General features: G+C 50.4%; 1 protein-coding gene across 1 annotated transcript; it reads right to left on the bottom strand.

Annotated features, from left to right (window-relative positions):
• Nucleotides 1-5,513: 5,513 nt before the first annotated feature.
• Nucleotides 5,514-13,443, bottom strand: LOC104468912 (patatin-like phospholipase domain-containing protein 1; the record flags this gene model as incomplete). Its single annotated transcript, XM_010083199.1, has 8 exons — nucleotides 13,122-13,443; nucleotides 9,995-10,227; nucleotides 8,548-8,613; nucleotides 7,144-7,221; nucleotides 6,748-6,808; nucleotides 6,492-6,632; nucleotides 6,073-6,172; nucleotides 5,514-5,624 (listed from the first exon to the last, which is right to left on the bottom strand). Coding segments are annotated over exons 1-8 (992 nt in total), but the record flags the coding sequence as incomplete, so codon positions are not given.
• Nucleotides 13,444-13,679: the final 236 nt, after the last annotated feature.

The following is a 13,679-nucleotide window of genomic DNA, read 5'->3' as shown; positions in this document are numbered from 1 at the left end:
CCCGTGCTGCCCTCACCCCGGGGCCCGCTCTGCCCTCACCCTGGGGACCGTGCTGCCCTCACCCCGGGGCTGTCTCTGTTAGCGGTGCTGAGGCAGGAACCCCATGGGGTTGTGCCCCCTGAGGGCCCCTTCAGCAGCCCTTTGGGGGGGGTTTAACCCCTCATTCAGCGCTGGGGTGCCCTGAGGGGGGACGGCCCAGAGCTGGGGCTTTGCCTCTTCGCTGACTGAGGTAAATGCTGAAGCATTGCCTCTGACACCTGCTATGTGTTGGTGCTATCAAATCCCGGAGGAGTTTGGCTGTCCTCAGTTTTTAGCTTCTTAAAAGTCCACCAGTATTGGTAGAACGTGCTAAATGCCCCAGTAAAGATTAGGAGAGTTTTCTGCCGGTTGTGTTTTTCTCTTTAAAGCTTGAGATGCCCCTTTTTGTTAAACTGCCCATGTCAGGTGTTCGGTCTGTCCCCTGGGCCTGTAGGTTTCTGCATCCTTGAGGGTCTTAAAACTTTTAAGAGGCAAAGCCTACCATTTCCTTGGGCTTTTCTCTTTGCAGAGTGTGTTATGTGGCTGCCAACTCGCTGACCTGGCTGACAACAGCAATCCTGCAGCCGAGAGCGCTGAAAAGCTCCTTAGCGGTGAGGACGTAACACATGAGAAAGGTTGAGTATGGCTCTGGGCACCTTTTGATGGGACAGACTCTTCCCAGCTCTTCTCCCCTAGAAGAAGGAATGATGTAACTTTGGCCTGATATCGTGTAACTAAAGTTACTACTGAAGTAGCTTACTAGTGTCACAGGGTGATGTTGTGGGTCTGCTAAGGCTAAGGAACCCGCTGGCCTGAAATGAAGCAGTGCTTGCCCTCCACTGGAGGTGGAGATGTGCTTCAAACATCTTGTCCCCAAAGCCTAGCAGGAAATCATCTACAGCAGAGAAACCCAGGCTCACTGCAGCGGACCCTTTGTCTGTGAGCACCAGATGCTCCAGCCCTGACTGCAGCGGTAGGACACCGGTGAAGTCGGTGGTTTTCATCACCACTAGGACCGTTCATCTGGCTGCTGTAGACGGTGACATCATGTCATGTGCCTGGAGGAGACACTTGTCACACCAGCAGGGGAGGGGTTTCTCTAACTAACGCTAGATGTAGTATAGACTGGAGGTTTGTATACCACATTCCTGTCATAAGGAAAACAAAAGGCTGGTGGGGCACATTCTGGGAGCTGAGAAAGTCACGGAAATACCAATTTTATGGCAAGGTTCATTAATACTTTTTTCCTCCCCTTTTCTTTATATAATAAAGGTTGTAAGTGAAATCAGTGGCAAAAATGTTGATTGTGTTGACAGCTCTGGTAAAATCAGTGTTTTGGAAGGAGGGCAGGCAGATGGGAGTGTTGTCCCTGGGACCAGTGTCAGCCTTTTCTGGTGCGGAGGCAGCGAGTGGTTTGTTTCCAGGTCAGTGCTATGTGCTGATATAACACTTGAGCTGGCTACGAGGTAGGCAAGCTGCACGGGGTGAGCACAGCATGTGTTGGCAAGCTGGGAAAAACAGCATTTCCCCCCGCACAGGCAAGTCCAGAGCATTGTCAGAGCCACGCCTTTGTTCATGCTCCTGTTTCAGTGCACTAAGCTGGGGAGGTGCCAAGGAAACTCCTTGATTAATCACTTTTTGGACTTTGTAGACACAAATAAAAAAAAAAAAAAAGGTTCAGCTTCCATGAAGGTGAAAAAGAGAGACGTAAGCTGATTTTTGCCAAGATTAGACTTTTACATGAGAAGATTTCAACCCAAAATAACACTGTTATCTTGGATTTCATTCTCCCCCTCAATCCTTCTCTTTTTTCACCTGCTGCAGCTGCAGACGATGCCCAGCTTCCCTGTTTTGGACTCTGCAGCATCACAGGTTGCTTCTGATTATTCACAGAAGCAGCAGGGCAGTGAGGCTCTGCTTGTGTGTGGGGAAGGAGGACACAGGCTATGGGCAAGGCTGATGAATCCTTTGGTGCTGGGATGGTTTTGCGAATGTAAATGTGAAACCAAAGGAAGAACTTGCACCTTTTTGTTTCAGGATGCGTGAGCTGAAGGTGCAGCCTAGGCTGAATCCCTGCAGACCCCAAGAGAGGAACGGACCCCTAACAGCAAGGGACAGTCTGCCTCTTCTGGAGATGTCTCAGGAGCTTTGTTTTTCTGGGAAGCCATGGGCCCTCTTCAGCTCAACGTCTTGCAGTCAGTAACGTTTTTTCAAGTGCCTTTTGCATCAGCAGCTTCAGGGTTCAAAACCCTTCCTGGTCCTGCACAGGGTTTGTCCCTGCCAGGGTTCTTCCAGCTCTCACGGGGATTTTAGATGAGTGTTGGGCACTGCTACAAGTACAGCTGGATTGGGAAATTTTGGGAGGTGACTCAGCACGCAGTTTAGATGAGCTCAGCCCCTCCTGACCTTTGCCTCTTGCCCTGAACATTCTGCATAGCTAAAAGCTTCCTCATCAGGGTGATGCATTTAGAGTAGCCAGACTCTGCAGTCTAAGGGGAATGAGTTTGTGTTATATACGGTTGAGTGAAAAACCATTCAGGATGCGGCTTTTCCTTTTTTTTCTCAGTCACAGGAGATGATATTTCTGGACATCTAGTGGTCTGCGTGGGAAGCAACACACCTACAGCTCACAGCTACTTAAATCCCAACGGCACCAGCTCATCCGCTGCACATTTAATATATTTGTCAAGGTATGTGCTAGTGCTTGAAGTCCGACAAACTGCACATCCGATTCAAAGCGGTGAGGTGATTCATTGTCCCACTGAAATTAATTCCTCAAAGTCTTTCTCTTGAAAGGATTTGCACATCAGAAAGCGTATGTGGGTTAGGAACACCACTGGATTCCCAGAACAGTGCAGCCCTGAGGTCACAGGTTTGTCGTTGCAGAAGATCTGTGAAAGAAGCGCTTTGGGCTTGCGTCAGCCAGCTTGGGGAGCCAAGATAACCTCGTGGCATCTGTCAGCCTCTTCCCTGCTGTGTCCCAACGAGGCTGCTGGGTCGGTTTCTGGTTCATTTTCGTGCCGTAGGAGCATCATTTCATTAAGGGCGAGGGAAGGAGCAGTGTCTCAATGGTTAGAGTTGGGTTTGCTGTGCCAGTCAAATCAAAATTTCTGCTTATTCTGGTGTGCAGCCATGTGTAAATGCTTTCGTGGAAGACAAGCTGCAGGTAAACCTCTACCGGTATAATTTTTAAGCAACATGAGGCAGGTTTAAATCCAAAACCCGTAGTTTTCTGCAATCCTATGCAAAACAACACCCTCTCCCATTTCAGTTTTGACGTGGAAAACCAGTGAACCCTCAGCATTTTGGATCCCAGTTTGTCTTATTGTTACGAGCGGAATACAAAGAAGTATGTGCTGGAGTGCAACGTTTCTTTCAATTTTATTATTTATTTTCTTTTTGAGTCAACATTTCAGAATTTGTCAGCTTAGGAAAAATTACTCAGCTTTTCCAACATGATGATGGTTTAAAATGTTGCCATATAAAGAAATAGTGAAAAAAGGCCCAAATACTGTTCTGCTATATCTATGAGGACCACACCAAATGAGGAATAGAAAGGGGAAAGAACAGGATCGTTACCATTCCAGATCTAAATATAAAAGCTTGGAAAACATAAAAGCAAAGACACTTCAATTGAAAACAAAACAGCTCTACCTATGGGAAGAGACCCCTTTAGAAACTCAGAGTTAGGCTGTACAGTTTGTTTCCGTGCTCGGTTTTTTTAAAGGCTTCATCACTCTGAAGTAAAGGGAGCTTTTGAAAGCAACATAGTAGGAAGCAGGTTTCTTTGGAGGTTGGGCAGGTGCTGGGCTATCAGGAAACAAGCTCCTGCACCAGGTGATTCAAAGAGTTGACAAATTTTGTTTCTCTCCATTGCCTCTGGCAAAGCCTCCTTTTGCTGTTGGCTCCAAGCTCGTGCAGAGGAGACAGAAGCAGCATCAGGTGTGCTTGCTTGACAAGATGGGGAACTAATAGAGCAAAAGCCAGCTGATTTGAATGGTGAGTCATTAAATACTTAGATCTTAGCACATCTCTGCAGGTTTGGAGCAGGAGGGCTCTGTGCTGTGACCATTTTCGTTTGGAAGTTTCTTTTGTTAAAATTCTCAAAGTTTTACTTACTTTTTATGATCAAGCACCATGCCATGTAGGGGCAGGTGGGGTGCACTGAGTAGTCCCAACTATGCTCCTGTTTGTAGCTGAGATTTACAGACAAGCTTAGTGGATGTCCAATTTCTATATGAAGATTTTATTTTGAGGACTTTAATTCTGATTTGAATAGCGATAGTGTAACTGCCGGAGGCTTATTGAAATGGTTCCATCCTGCCTGGAGGTGGTGGGGGCTGCTAGGAAGAGCAGGAGCCATAGAAGGGCTGTTGCAGAAGCGGGGCTTCATAAACTCCTAAAAATGAGTTCCTGCCCAGCGTGATGCTCCCTAAGGGTTTTCCTTCTGTTTTCTGTTTGATGGATCTCTCGGAAAGTTTTTGAGTGGGAGGAAAACATTGAAAATGTGACATTTCCTGGCAAGTGCCTGCCCTATAATCTGCCTTAAAGTAGGGGGAGGGATGCTGCTGGTTATCAGCAAGTGGAGTGGCTGGGGAAACCATTGGCTGGGCTGTACACGCATCGCACATGCAAGTAAAGATGCCCCATTTCCCCTGCGCAGACTGCGGCTCGGTCGCAGAAGCAGCACTTTTCCTTGGCTATCATATTAAAGCAGGTCAAGCCTGGGCGGGGAGACTGCAGCAGCAGCACTGGAAACAAAATCAGCCCGTTTCCCCAAGCAAAATAAACAAACACCCCCAAAAATCTCCATTAAAAAAAAAAAAAAAAAAAAAGAGCAGCCGTGCAGCTGTGTGAAATAAGCTCCAGTGTCGCCCACTGCTTCCTGGGACAGCAGACCTGCGTGGTGTCAGAGCCCCCCAGGGCCCATCCAGGACGGTTACCTAAGGGAACAAGCTGGCAGTTAATTGAGTCAGGGTTAATGATGTAACAGGGACAAGTCACCCCAGGGACATTTGATGCTGAAAGGTTTTTCCAGGGTGGAGGATTTGTGTAGCTGCCAGTGGTATGAAATAATTCTGTGCAAGTCTCTTCGCCGGCTACACACGAAGTAACTTGCAAGTAGGTTTTAGGGAGGTATGGCTAAAAGCCATCCGTGTGACAAGTGAAATGCCTTGAATCCTTGAGAGTTGAGTGCCAAAACACCTTTCAGGATCTTGGTGAACATGCCTGATGGACAGAGCCCAGCAGATAAATGCTCTGCAACAAGAATATTTGGTGTAGGGACGCAGCACAGAGCTAGTTCATAGATTCCTTCAGATATCACTAAATAAATAATATCATGGGGACAAAATTAGCTACTGTTAATGTACCCCAGATTTGGAATGTTTAGGCACACTCAGCATCAGTGTCCCATGGGTGAGGTCCCCTGGGCTTTCCCAGCTCTGCACCCTGCCTGGTCTCTGCTGAGGGTTTGCATCCCCCAAGCTCCTCACCTCCTGGCCGCAGCTCTCTTGGGCAAAGCAGGCACCATGGTTTGGAGGAGCTTCTGGAACCGTTTTACCATGGAGCTGATGCTTTCCAGCAGCCCCCACAGCTTCTTCAACCTGCAAAACCAAAATAAACAGAGTGTAACGACTGGGAAATGCAGCACGAGGCAGGAGGTGCTAACAGTTAATGCACTCTGTGATATTCTTTTTCCATAACCAAGCAATCCTGTGGTGTTCCTGCCAGTTCTCTCCCTCAGAGCTTGCCTTCAGGGAATACCAAATCCTCCTGCAGAGGAAGAGGATGCTGCTAAGCCTATTTATGTGACAGATGTGCATCAGCTTGTCCTGGTCCACAGAAAAGGAGGGACTCGCCGCCAGCCCACGCTGTCCCGGATGAAAGATGCTCCAGCCCGTTGCACACCCCAGCACGGGGCTTGCAGGGATGCCCGTGTGCCTCCTGCTAATCTTGCACCATGTCCCCTCAGCTGTTTTGCCACTGTTGAAGGCAAAGCCGCTGGTTTCTGTATCGCTCTCGGCTTCGATGCCTCCATCGAGGTGTTCTTACCTGTTCCTGACGAAAGCTGGCAGCCTGTATGGCTGCAGCAGGAGCTTGGACAGCGGATCCTGCACTCCAGTCGCCTGCTCCTTCCTCCACAGAGCCAAGCCTGTGCCCATGAATGGCAATACAGAAGTAAACAAACACCAGGAATTAGAAATAACCCGATAAAAATGCAATAATTCCTCTTTTCCAGCGCCTCACGCTGCAGCTCAGCCTGTGGGTACTGAAGCCCAGGCAGGATCCAGCTTGAGCCACGCTTACAAAGCCTCTTTGTGAACGGCTGCTGCACATGTAGAAGTATTTACTGCAATAAATACCTCAGTAATGTCTTAAATAGAATACTTCTCCTCTCAAAGACTGCAGCAGCCCTCAGCAGCCCCAGCCACTCCCAAAACCCAAGATCAGCAGCACCCCAAATCCTCTACCTGGCAGGAAGCAAGGAGCCAGACACTGCGGGACCCTTTTGCACAGGCTGGTGAACGTCCTGTTGGCCTGCACAGGGTCGTTCTTCCCGCACATGGTGGAGAAACGGAAATTGCCGTCGAAGTAATTAAAGCCAAAGGCATCTGCGGGACAGGAGAAGAAAGGGTTGATGTTTGGCCGGTTGCGTTGGCCATGCAATGCCGTTGGGCAGCGAGTCGTACTTCTAGGCTGCCCTTTGGGTCTGAGGGTAACACTTACTGTTCCTGTACAGGAAAAGGGCAGTGTCCTGGTACCCTTGGGAGAAAATGTCATTCAAGACCTGCAAGGAGAAACACTTGAGGTCACTGAAGAGCCCCCCATCCAGGCACCATGGGATCTATCCAAGGCTGTTTGACCATGGAGGGTTGGGATGGCAGCAAGCATAGGCTGGTTTCCAGCCCCCAAAGCACTGGTCCTTTGCTGGTTGTCAAACCAGGGCAGACCCCATCCCAGGTTGGCCACCCATCAGCAGTGTCCACCAAAAAAATTCACCGCCCTTGAAATCTGACTAATTAATGATGGAGATTGAGCTGAACCATGAAGTTTGGAAAAGCAGGTCCAGCATTCATTTATTTTAACAAAAACAAATCTGGGAAGAAGAGCTGCTGGGCTTACCATGACACTAGGCGGAAAGAGAGCATAGCTAATCCTGCAGAGGTTTTCTATTGAGATCTGAATGCTGCCGTTGAAGATCTGGAAACAGAAGAAGATAGCAGGACAATCCCGCGGACAGATATCGAGCTCTCCCGTGAACGGGGACACAGTGATCACGGCTTCCTCCAGGCTGGAAACAGGCTGCAGGCCGGTGAATCCTCCATCCACGTATCGCTGAGGGGAAGAGCAGAGGGAGGATTTGGTTTGAGGATTCTACAGCGTGCATGTGAGGGTGATGTCACCAAGAGGAAAGCAAGTGGTTGCAAAGGCAACATCTCCTGCCATGAGCCGGTCCCAGCATGTCGTCCCATGCCCTTGCTCTTTATCCCGGCCTTTCCCAGCTCCTTCTGCTGCCCTGCCTGCGGCACCCAGCCGGCTCCTCGACCAGGTGCTGGAATCCACAGCCGTTATTAAACTAAAACTAGAATTATTTTAATTCACAAAGCTTTGTAAAGCTGTTTTGGCAGTCATTAGCCAATTCAAACATCTCTGAATTTATAGTGTTGTATAAAATTCAAGTCCTGAGCTGAAACAGGAGGATTCCCGCATTTAATAATTGCCTGCAGATCCCTGGGGGATTACTCACTGGGCAGGGAAATGTCATTTGCTGTATTCCAAAAGGAATCCAAATTTACCACCCATCTCTGTGGGATTTGAGGTTGCAAGGACTGCCACTGATCAGATTAGATGCTCATTAAATAACAGCGCAGAGGAGCCTCATGCAGCAACACCACCAAGCTCTGGGTCCTGCAGACTTTGTGCACTTTGTGGGCAAGCCATGCAGTCCGGGGCGAGCTGGAGATTGGACCTGACAGCTGGGTACAGACATCCGAGGGCTAAATGGGCTCAATCTGTGCAGACCAAGATGAGCCAAGAAAAGATCCTATCTCTGTCCCAGCCGCGAATCAGGTATTGTGGCTTTGTGGGCTTTGAGACACAAGCGGGTCGTGGTGCATTGACTGCTCCATGGTCTGTCTGCACATCTGTGGTTCCTCCACAAACTTTTGATATTTCAGCCATGCAAGTCTGTGCCTGAGCTAATGGAGACATCTGCACCGCAGCCAGATCCTGCCCAGGATCACAGGATTGTGTGTCAACATCCTGAGTGTGGGTGTCCTCTCATCTCCCTTTGCAGATCTGCAAGGCACGATCTGGTCACCCAGGCTCTGTCCGTAGGCAGAGGGCTCTCCAGACGGCAGTTCCACCCAGCTATCATCTTAGCAGGGGATGGAGAACAAGCTAAAAGGCTTTATCATCCTCCATTAACTAAAGAAGCCCAGACATGTATATCCCTCTCTGCTCAAGGCGATGTAGAGTTCAAGCCCAAGAACGTACTGCTGGGAACATATTGGAAAAATCACTCACCACACCTCGGTAGGATGGAGGGATGAACCCACAGTAGATGGGAAGAAAGCAGCTGCAGAGGAGAGCCTGGGGGAGAAGAAGGATTGCAGAAGTGAATGTTCCTGTCAAAGTTCTCCTGGGCAAAAGCTGTCAAGTGGGTGCCTGCAAATTCAGGCTTGACAAATCCTCTGGAGCCAGATTGTCGGTACCACCTGGACTTTGCTCTTGACTGTGTCAAGAAGAAAGGTTTCAAGAAGGGGAAAACACCTCATGTCAGTAAAGTTGAAACACTTCTCTCGAGAAGGGTGTAGCACTTCATTTTCATGGCTGCCAGCAATGTTGGAGTCATATATCTCTGTATCACTGCCCAAACACTGCCTTTTGACTGCGGCAAGGTGAAACTTTGGGGTTGTTTTTCTTATTTGTGGGGTTTGGGACAAAACCAAGACATCCTCACAATGCATTTTCATTCTGCTGGGATCTGTCAATAGCAAAGCCACTGCTGGGTCGTTTGGCACCATTTCTCACCAATCTCATCAGCTGGGAATGAGCATCCCAAGGCTCCTGGGTTGACCTAGGGCAGGCAGCACGGGCTGAACTCCCATATGTCCATGGACTTTCCATCCTTTACCATCTCCCTGGGACCTCATGGTCAGCCTCGATACAGTTTTACCTTGGGACTCTTACCCCAGCAGTTAATTTACTGGATAATCAGCTGCTTGGTGTTTGTTACCTTGGGACTCTTACCCCAGCAGTTAATGTACTGGTTAATCAGCTGCTTGGTGTTTGGCAGCACAGATGCTTTGTCCAGCTCTTTCCTCCCAGGAAAGTGCTGAGACAAGGAGGAAAATTACAACCAACGGGACTTGGTTGAGAAGAGACCTGTCCAGAAAGCTGAGAGGTCATGTCAGCATTAACACAGCTCTTTGCAAAGAGTCATTAGCACTGATTGGAGCTGGCCAGCCTGCCGGCATCAGCTTTTTGAGGCTGCAAACAAACCTTCTGCTTTTCTAGCATGATTTATTCCCAAATGGCTCTGGACCTAACAACATCTTCCTCCTTCCCTCCAAACCTGATGGAGGTCACTGTGGTGGGACCACAGCTCTGGCAGAGCTTCCCTCCAGGGGATGTTTAGGCTGGATATTAGAAAACATTTCTTCACTGCAAGAGTGATCAGGCATTGGAACAGGCTGCCCAGGGCAGTGGTGGAGTCACCCTCCCCGGAGGGGTTCAAGAAATGTGTGGATGTGGTGCTTTGGGACATGGGTTAGTGGGTTGGGTGGTGTTGGGTTGACGGTTGGACTTGATGATCCTTGAGGTCTTTTCCAACCTTAATGATTCTATGATTCCTGACACTGTCCCCATCTTGGGTAGAAAACAGTGCAGGTAAAGTCACCAACCTGTAGGTACCTCCACCTCAAGAAGAAGGTAGAGATCTTCCTACAGTGTCAGAGGAAGGTCCCTTTACCTGGATGAGCTCCTCCTTCGAGCTGAACTCAGAGGCCATGACGTTCTGGCCGTCCGCCACCCGCGTGAGCGAGATGTGCAGACGCCCTGAAGCCAGCTGGTAGGAGTCCTCTGGTAGCATCTGCTGCAGAACAGTCCTGATATTCGCCAGCAAGCTACACTTGGGAGACAGAGGGCCCAGGATGGTTTTCCTGACTTCCTTTGCCATGGCAAAGAAGAATTCCTTTAGGTCATCTGCCAAAGAGTGCAGGGAAACAGAGAGAAAGTCAGTGTCCCTGCTGCCCTAACAGTTGTGTTTTTGATCCTGTTTTTAACACTCCCCACAAATAAAGCCTGTTGCAGCTCTGTGCGTGACCCCAGGATGGTTCTGCTGCTAATAATGGGGGACATGGTTGCGGGGCAGAAAGGGGAAGGTCACCCCCACGATGTCCTCAAAGGACAACATATTGCTGAGCACAACCCCACGGGTGAAATCCCACCTGCAGCGGAGACGGGTGCTCAAGGTGTGCCTGGACGGGGATTAGGAAAAGGCTCCACAGAGCCCCGGGAACAGGAACACGGGTGCAGACACTGAACTATCGGTGCCAATGTAACCTGCACAGCACGTCCCTGCCTTCCACCACCGATGGTGCACATGGGCAGCCCCAGGCTTCACAGGGGAGCTGCAATGGCGCAAAGATGATGATGAGGGGCAGACCCCCACCTCCTCCGCTTAGGGTTTTCCTGCAAGCCAGGCACCCCGGCTCCACCGTGCTGGGACTCCCCGCTTATCTGAGCTCCCCCAGTGACCTCACAGCCGGTGCTAAGAGTCATTACATGTGTCTGCATGTCCCAGAAGCTGGATTAAAGGAGGAGAACTGCAGAGCCCCAGCTGAGGGCTCAGGAGACACCGGGTTGTAAATGCTGCGCGGTGACGGGGGAAGAGGTGTGCAGCAAACCCTGCAGACAGCCTGATCCTGGGGAACGAGCTTGGTCCCTTTGCTGAAATGGGGAGGTCACCTGGGGGAATATCCCACCTTGGGCAGTTAAACTGTTGCATCAGAAGTCTTATCCAGCTCCCTGATGCTGCAATGAGCCATCCTTGTGCCCGGGTGGGCTCCCCGGGACCCTGCACCGGCACAAAGCTGTGGGTTTGCCTTCTTAGCACCGTGGGTTTGGAGGGACAGAGGCTCCCGGGATGTCTCGTGAGATTGCTTTAAAAGCACGGACGGACAGACAGATTAGATGGAGTGTCCCGAAGGCAACCGGAGCAACACAGGCATTAAGAAGGGTTATAAATGTTTGAGCGGATGTTCAGACCGTGTGGTGTAACGATTAACACCCGTCGGGTTCACGCAGGGTCCTCGGGGATGCTGAAAGAGCCACAGACACCCTGGGCAGGTGATGCGCTCGCTGAGCACTGTCCGGCTGCTCTGTGTCCTGGAAATGGGGAAAAACCTGGAAAAACTGCCTGCAAGCTGCTGGGTAGGAGGTGAGAGCTGAGCCCAGCTTTTGGGGGCTTTGGGTCTGGACGAGGCTTTGACTCAGGGTGAGTGAGGGCTGCTCCCGGCATGCAATGCCGTGTCCATCCCCACCTGCATCAGCTTGCCGGTGACAAGCACGTGCCAAGGAGGTGACCTGTTGGGTGGCAGAGGACAGCATGGCTCAGAGAGCTCTGAGCTCCTCACCCAGCCCGGGTCAGGGCAGGGGCCGGGCACACGACCACAGCCACCCCATGGGACACCCCCTCAGGAGCCAAGGACACCTCCAACTCTCTTTTTGTCCCCAATCCTCCCCAATGTCAACGTGACAGAGTTTGTGCCATGTTCGTTTTCCTTATTAGAAACCCAACCAGCGTCGTCACTACCAAAAAGGTAGTTTCTTCTCCCGGGGAAGATGTTTTGGGCACAAGAGCATCTCAGCACGTCTAAGCGGATGGTGCCCACCACCCCCAGGGAGCAGCCCCCCATTCCAGCACTGGTGGAAGGAGCAGTTACCAAACTGATCTATACCCGCTGGACAGCCCCAGCTCCGTCCAGTTACACCAGTATGAGGAATCGGAGAGGAGAGTTTTGGGGCCCTTCCTGATCTCTAAAGGGGTTCAACCCCATATGGGCAGAAAGGTTCCTTTCTGCTTTGTCTGAATGTATTTGCCAAAGATTTGAATTCTTTTTATCTCCAGCACAACGGTTCTAGCATCCAGCAGAGGTTTAATGAGCTATGTTTCCTCCCTGCTTCCTCCACTGTAATTTGGACCCTAAAACCCCTGCTCCTCCTGACTGTTCCCATGGCTTGAAGCAGGGTTGGATCAACCTTGGAAGACTTAAGTCTTGTGTACACTTGTTTACACAAGGACACTAATTGGAAATATGGGAGGATGTGATTATTAAAAGTGGATTAGCTGCTCTGAATTAATTCTACACATAGATGATCTTATTGCTCGGGGGCCAGTTTCCACATTGTCTAAAGAGGTTCAGAGTAAAACATCTTTTGCAGCAATAAGAGAAACCCCAGCCCAGGCTGGAGCAGGGACTGCTCTTCCCCCAGGCATATCCCGCTGCCAAGCCCTTGAGCTTTTGCCAAGGGGAAAGGGGCTCTGCTATATCTGGAAACGGGAATTGTGCCACATCTTCCCTTGTGCTGGGAAGGTTGAGTGGGAAATCCCAAAGCAACACGTGAACAAGGCTGTCAGCTCTGTAGATACCTGCGTGACTGCCACTCGTGTCCCTTTGTAGCTAAGGGGCCGGATCCATGGGGGACAAGGGGGCTTTACGTGGGTATATCCACCCACCTCGGCTACATGGGCGTCTCAGAACTCCTTAGACCTCGGAGCACAAGACAAGGAGACAGGAGCAGGAAAATGAGCTGGCAAAATACAGTTATGTCCAGATTTACCCACGCAGTGTCTGCCTGACCATCTGAGATCATATTCAGAGGGTAACAAGTGGCTTTTTCAGCTTACACCACCCAAAATTGTTCCAGGGGGGCTGCCAAAAGTGGCAACGCTTGCAGATCTCTTTTATTCCTTGTGAATGATAGGAATTGCACCCCTATCCCATCCCCGCCGGGGTCTTAAGGCATTAGCTTCTCTATTTCTATGGTGAAATAAAAAATCCAGAGTAAGCAAATCCAGGCAGTAACAGTCTTACCGAGGCCGATGCCGCACACCACAGCGGCGGCGATGAGCGAGCCGGCGGATGACCCGTAGACCTTGCACGCGGACTTGAGGAGTTCGGGAGCCAGCTCCAGGAGGGACTGCACCACCCCAACCTGGTACAGGGCGAGAAACCCGCTGCCCGAAAAGGAGAGCGAGAAAGGGGTGCTCGAACCCCGCAGATCCTCCTCAGCCATCTCGAGAGCAAACCGGTGTATCCGATGTCTCGGATTGTCCTCTTTCACCAGGTGAACCTCAAGCTCTTGGCTCCTCTGCTTTCTCCAGACTCATCTCTGGCTGCAGAGGAATCCAGGAGATGGATTTTCTGCCTCCGTTTATGACAGCTCCCCGAGGCGTTTAGATTCACGAGCTATTTTAATTGCTGCCTGTGCTAAAACCAGCGATTTTCCCCTGACCAAACCAGCTTCTGTCACCATCCACCACAGCCAGCTCCAATGCTCAGGGCTGAATCAAGGCTCCGCTTTTATACCGAGCGGTGTGAAGTGCTCCTGGAGATGGTCCCTGCATGAGTGTGCCGTCACGCTTGGAAACA

The sequence above is a fragment of the Pterocles gutturalis genome, unplaced genomic scaffold, assembly GCF_000699245.1.
Source record: "Pterocles gutturalis isolate BGI_N339 unplaced genomic scaffold, ASM69924v1 scaffold24200, whole genome shotgun sequence".
NCBI lineage: Eukaryota > Metazoa > Chordata > Aves > Pterocliformes > Pteroclidae > Pterocles > Pterocles gutturalis.
This window is presented reverse-complemented; position numbering and strand designations above follow the sequence as displayed.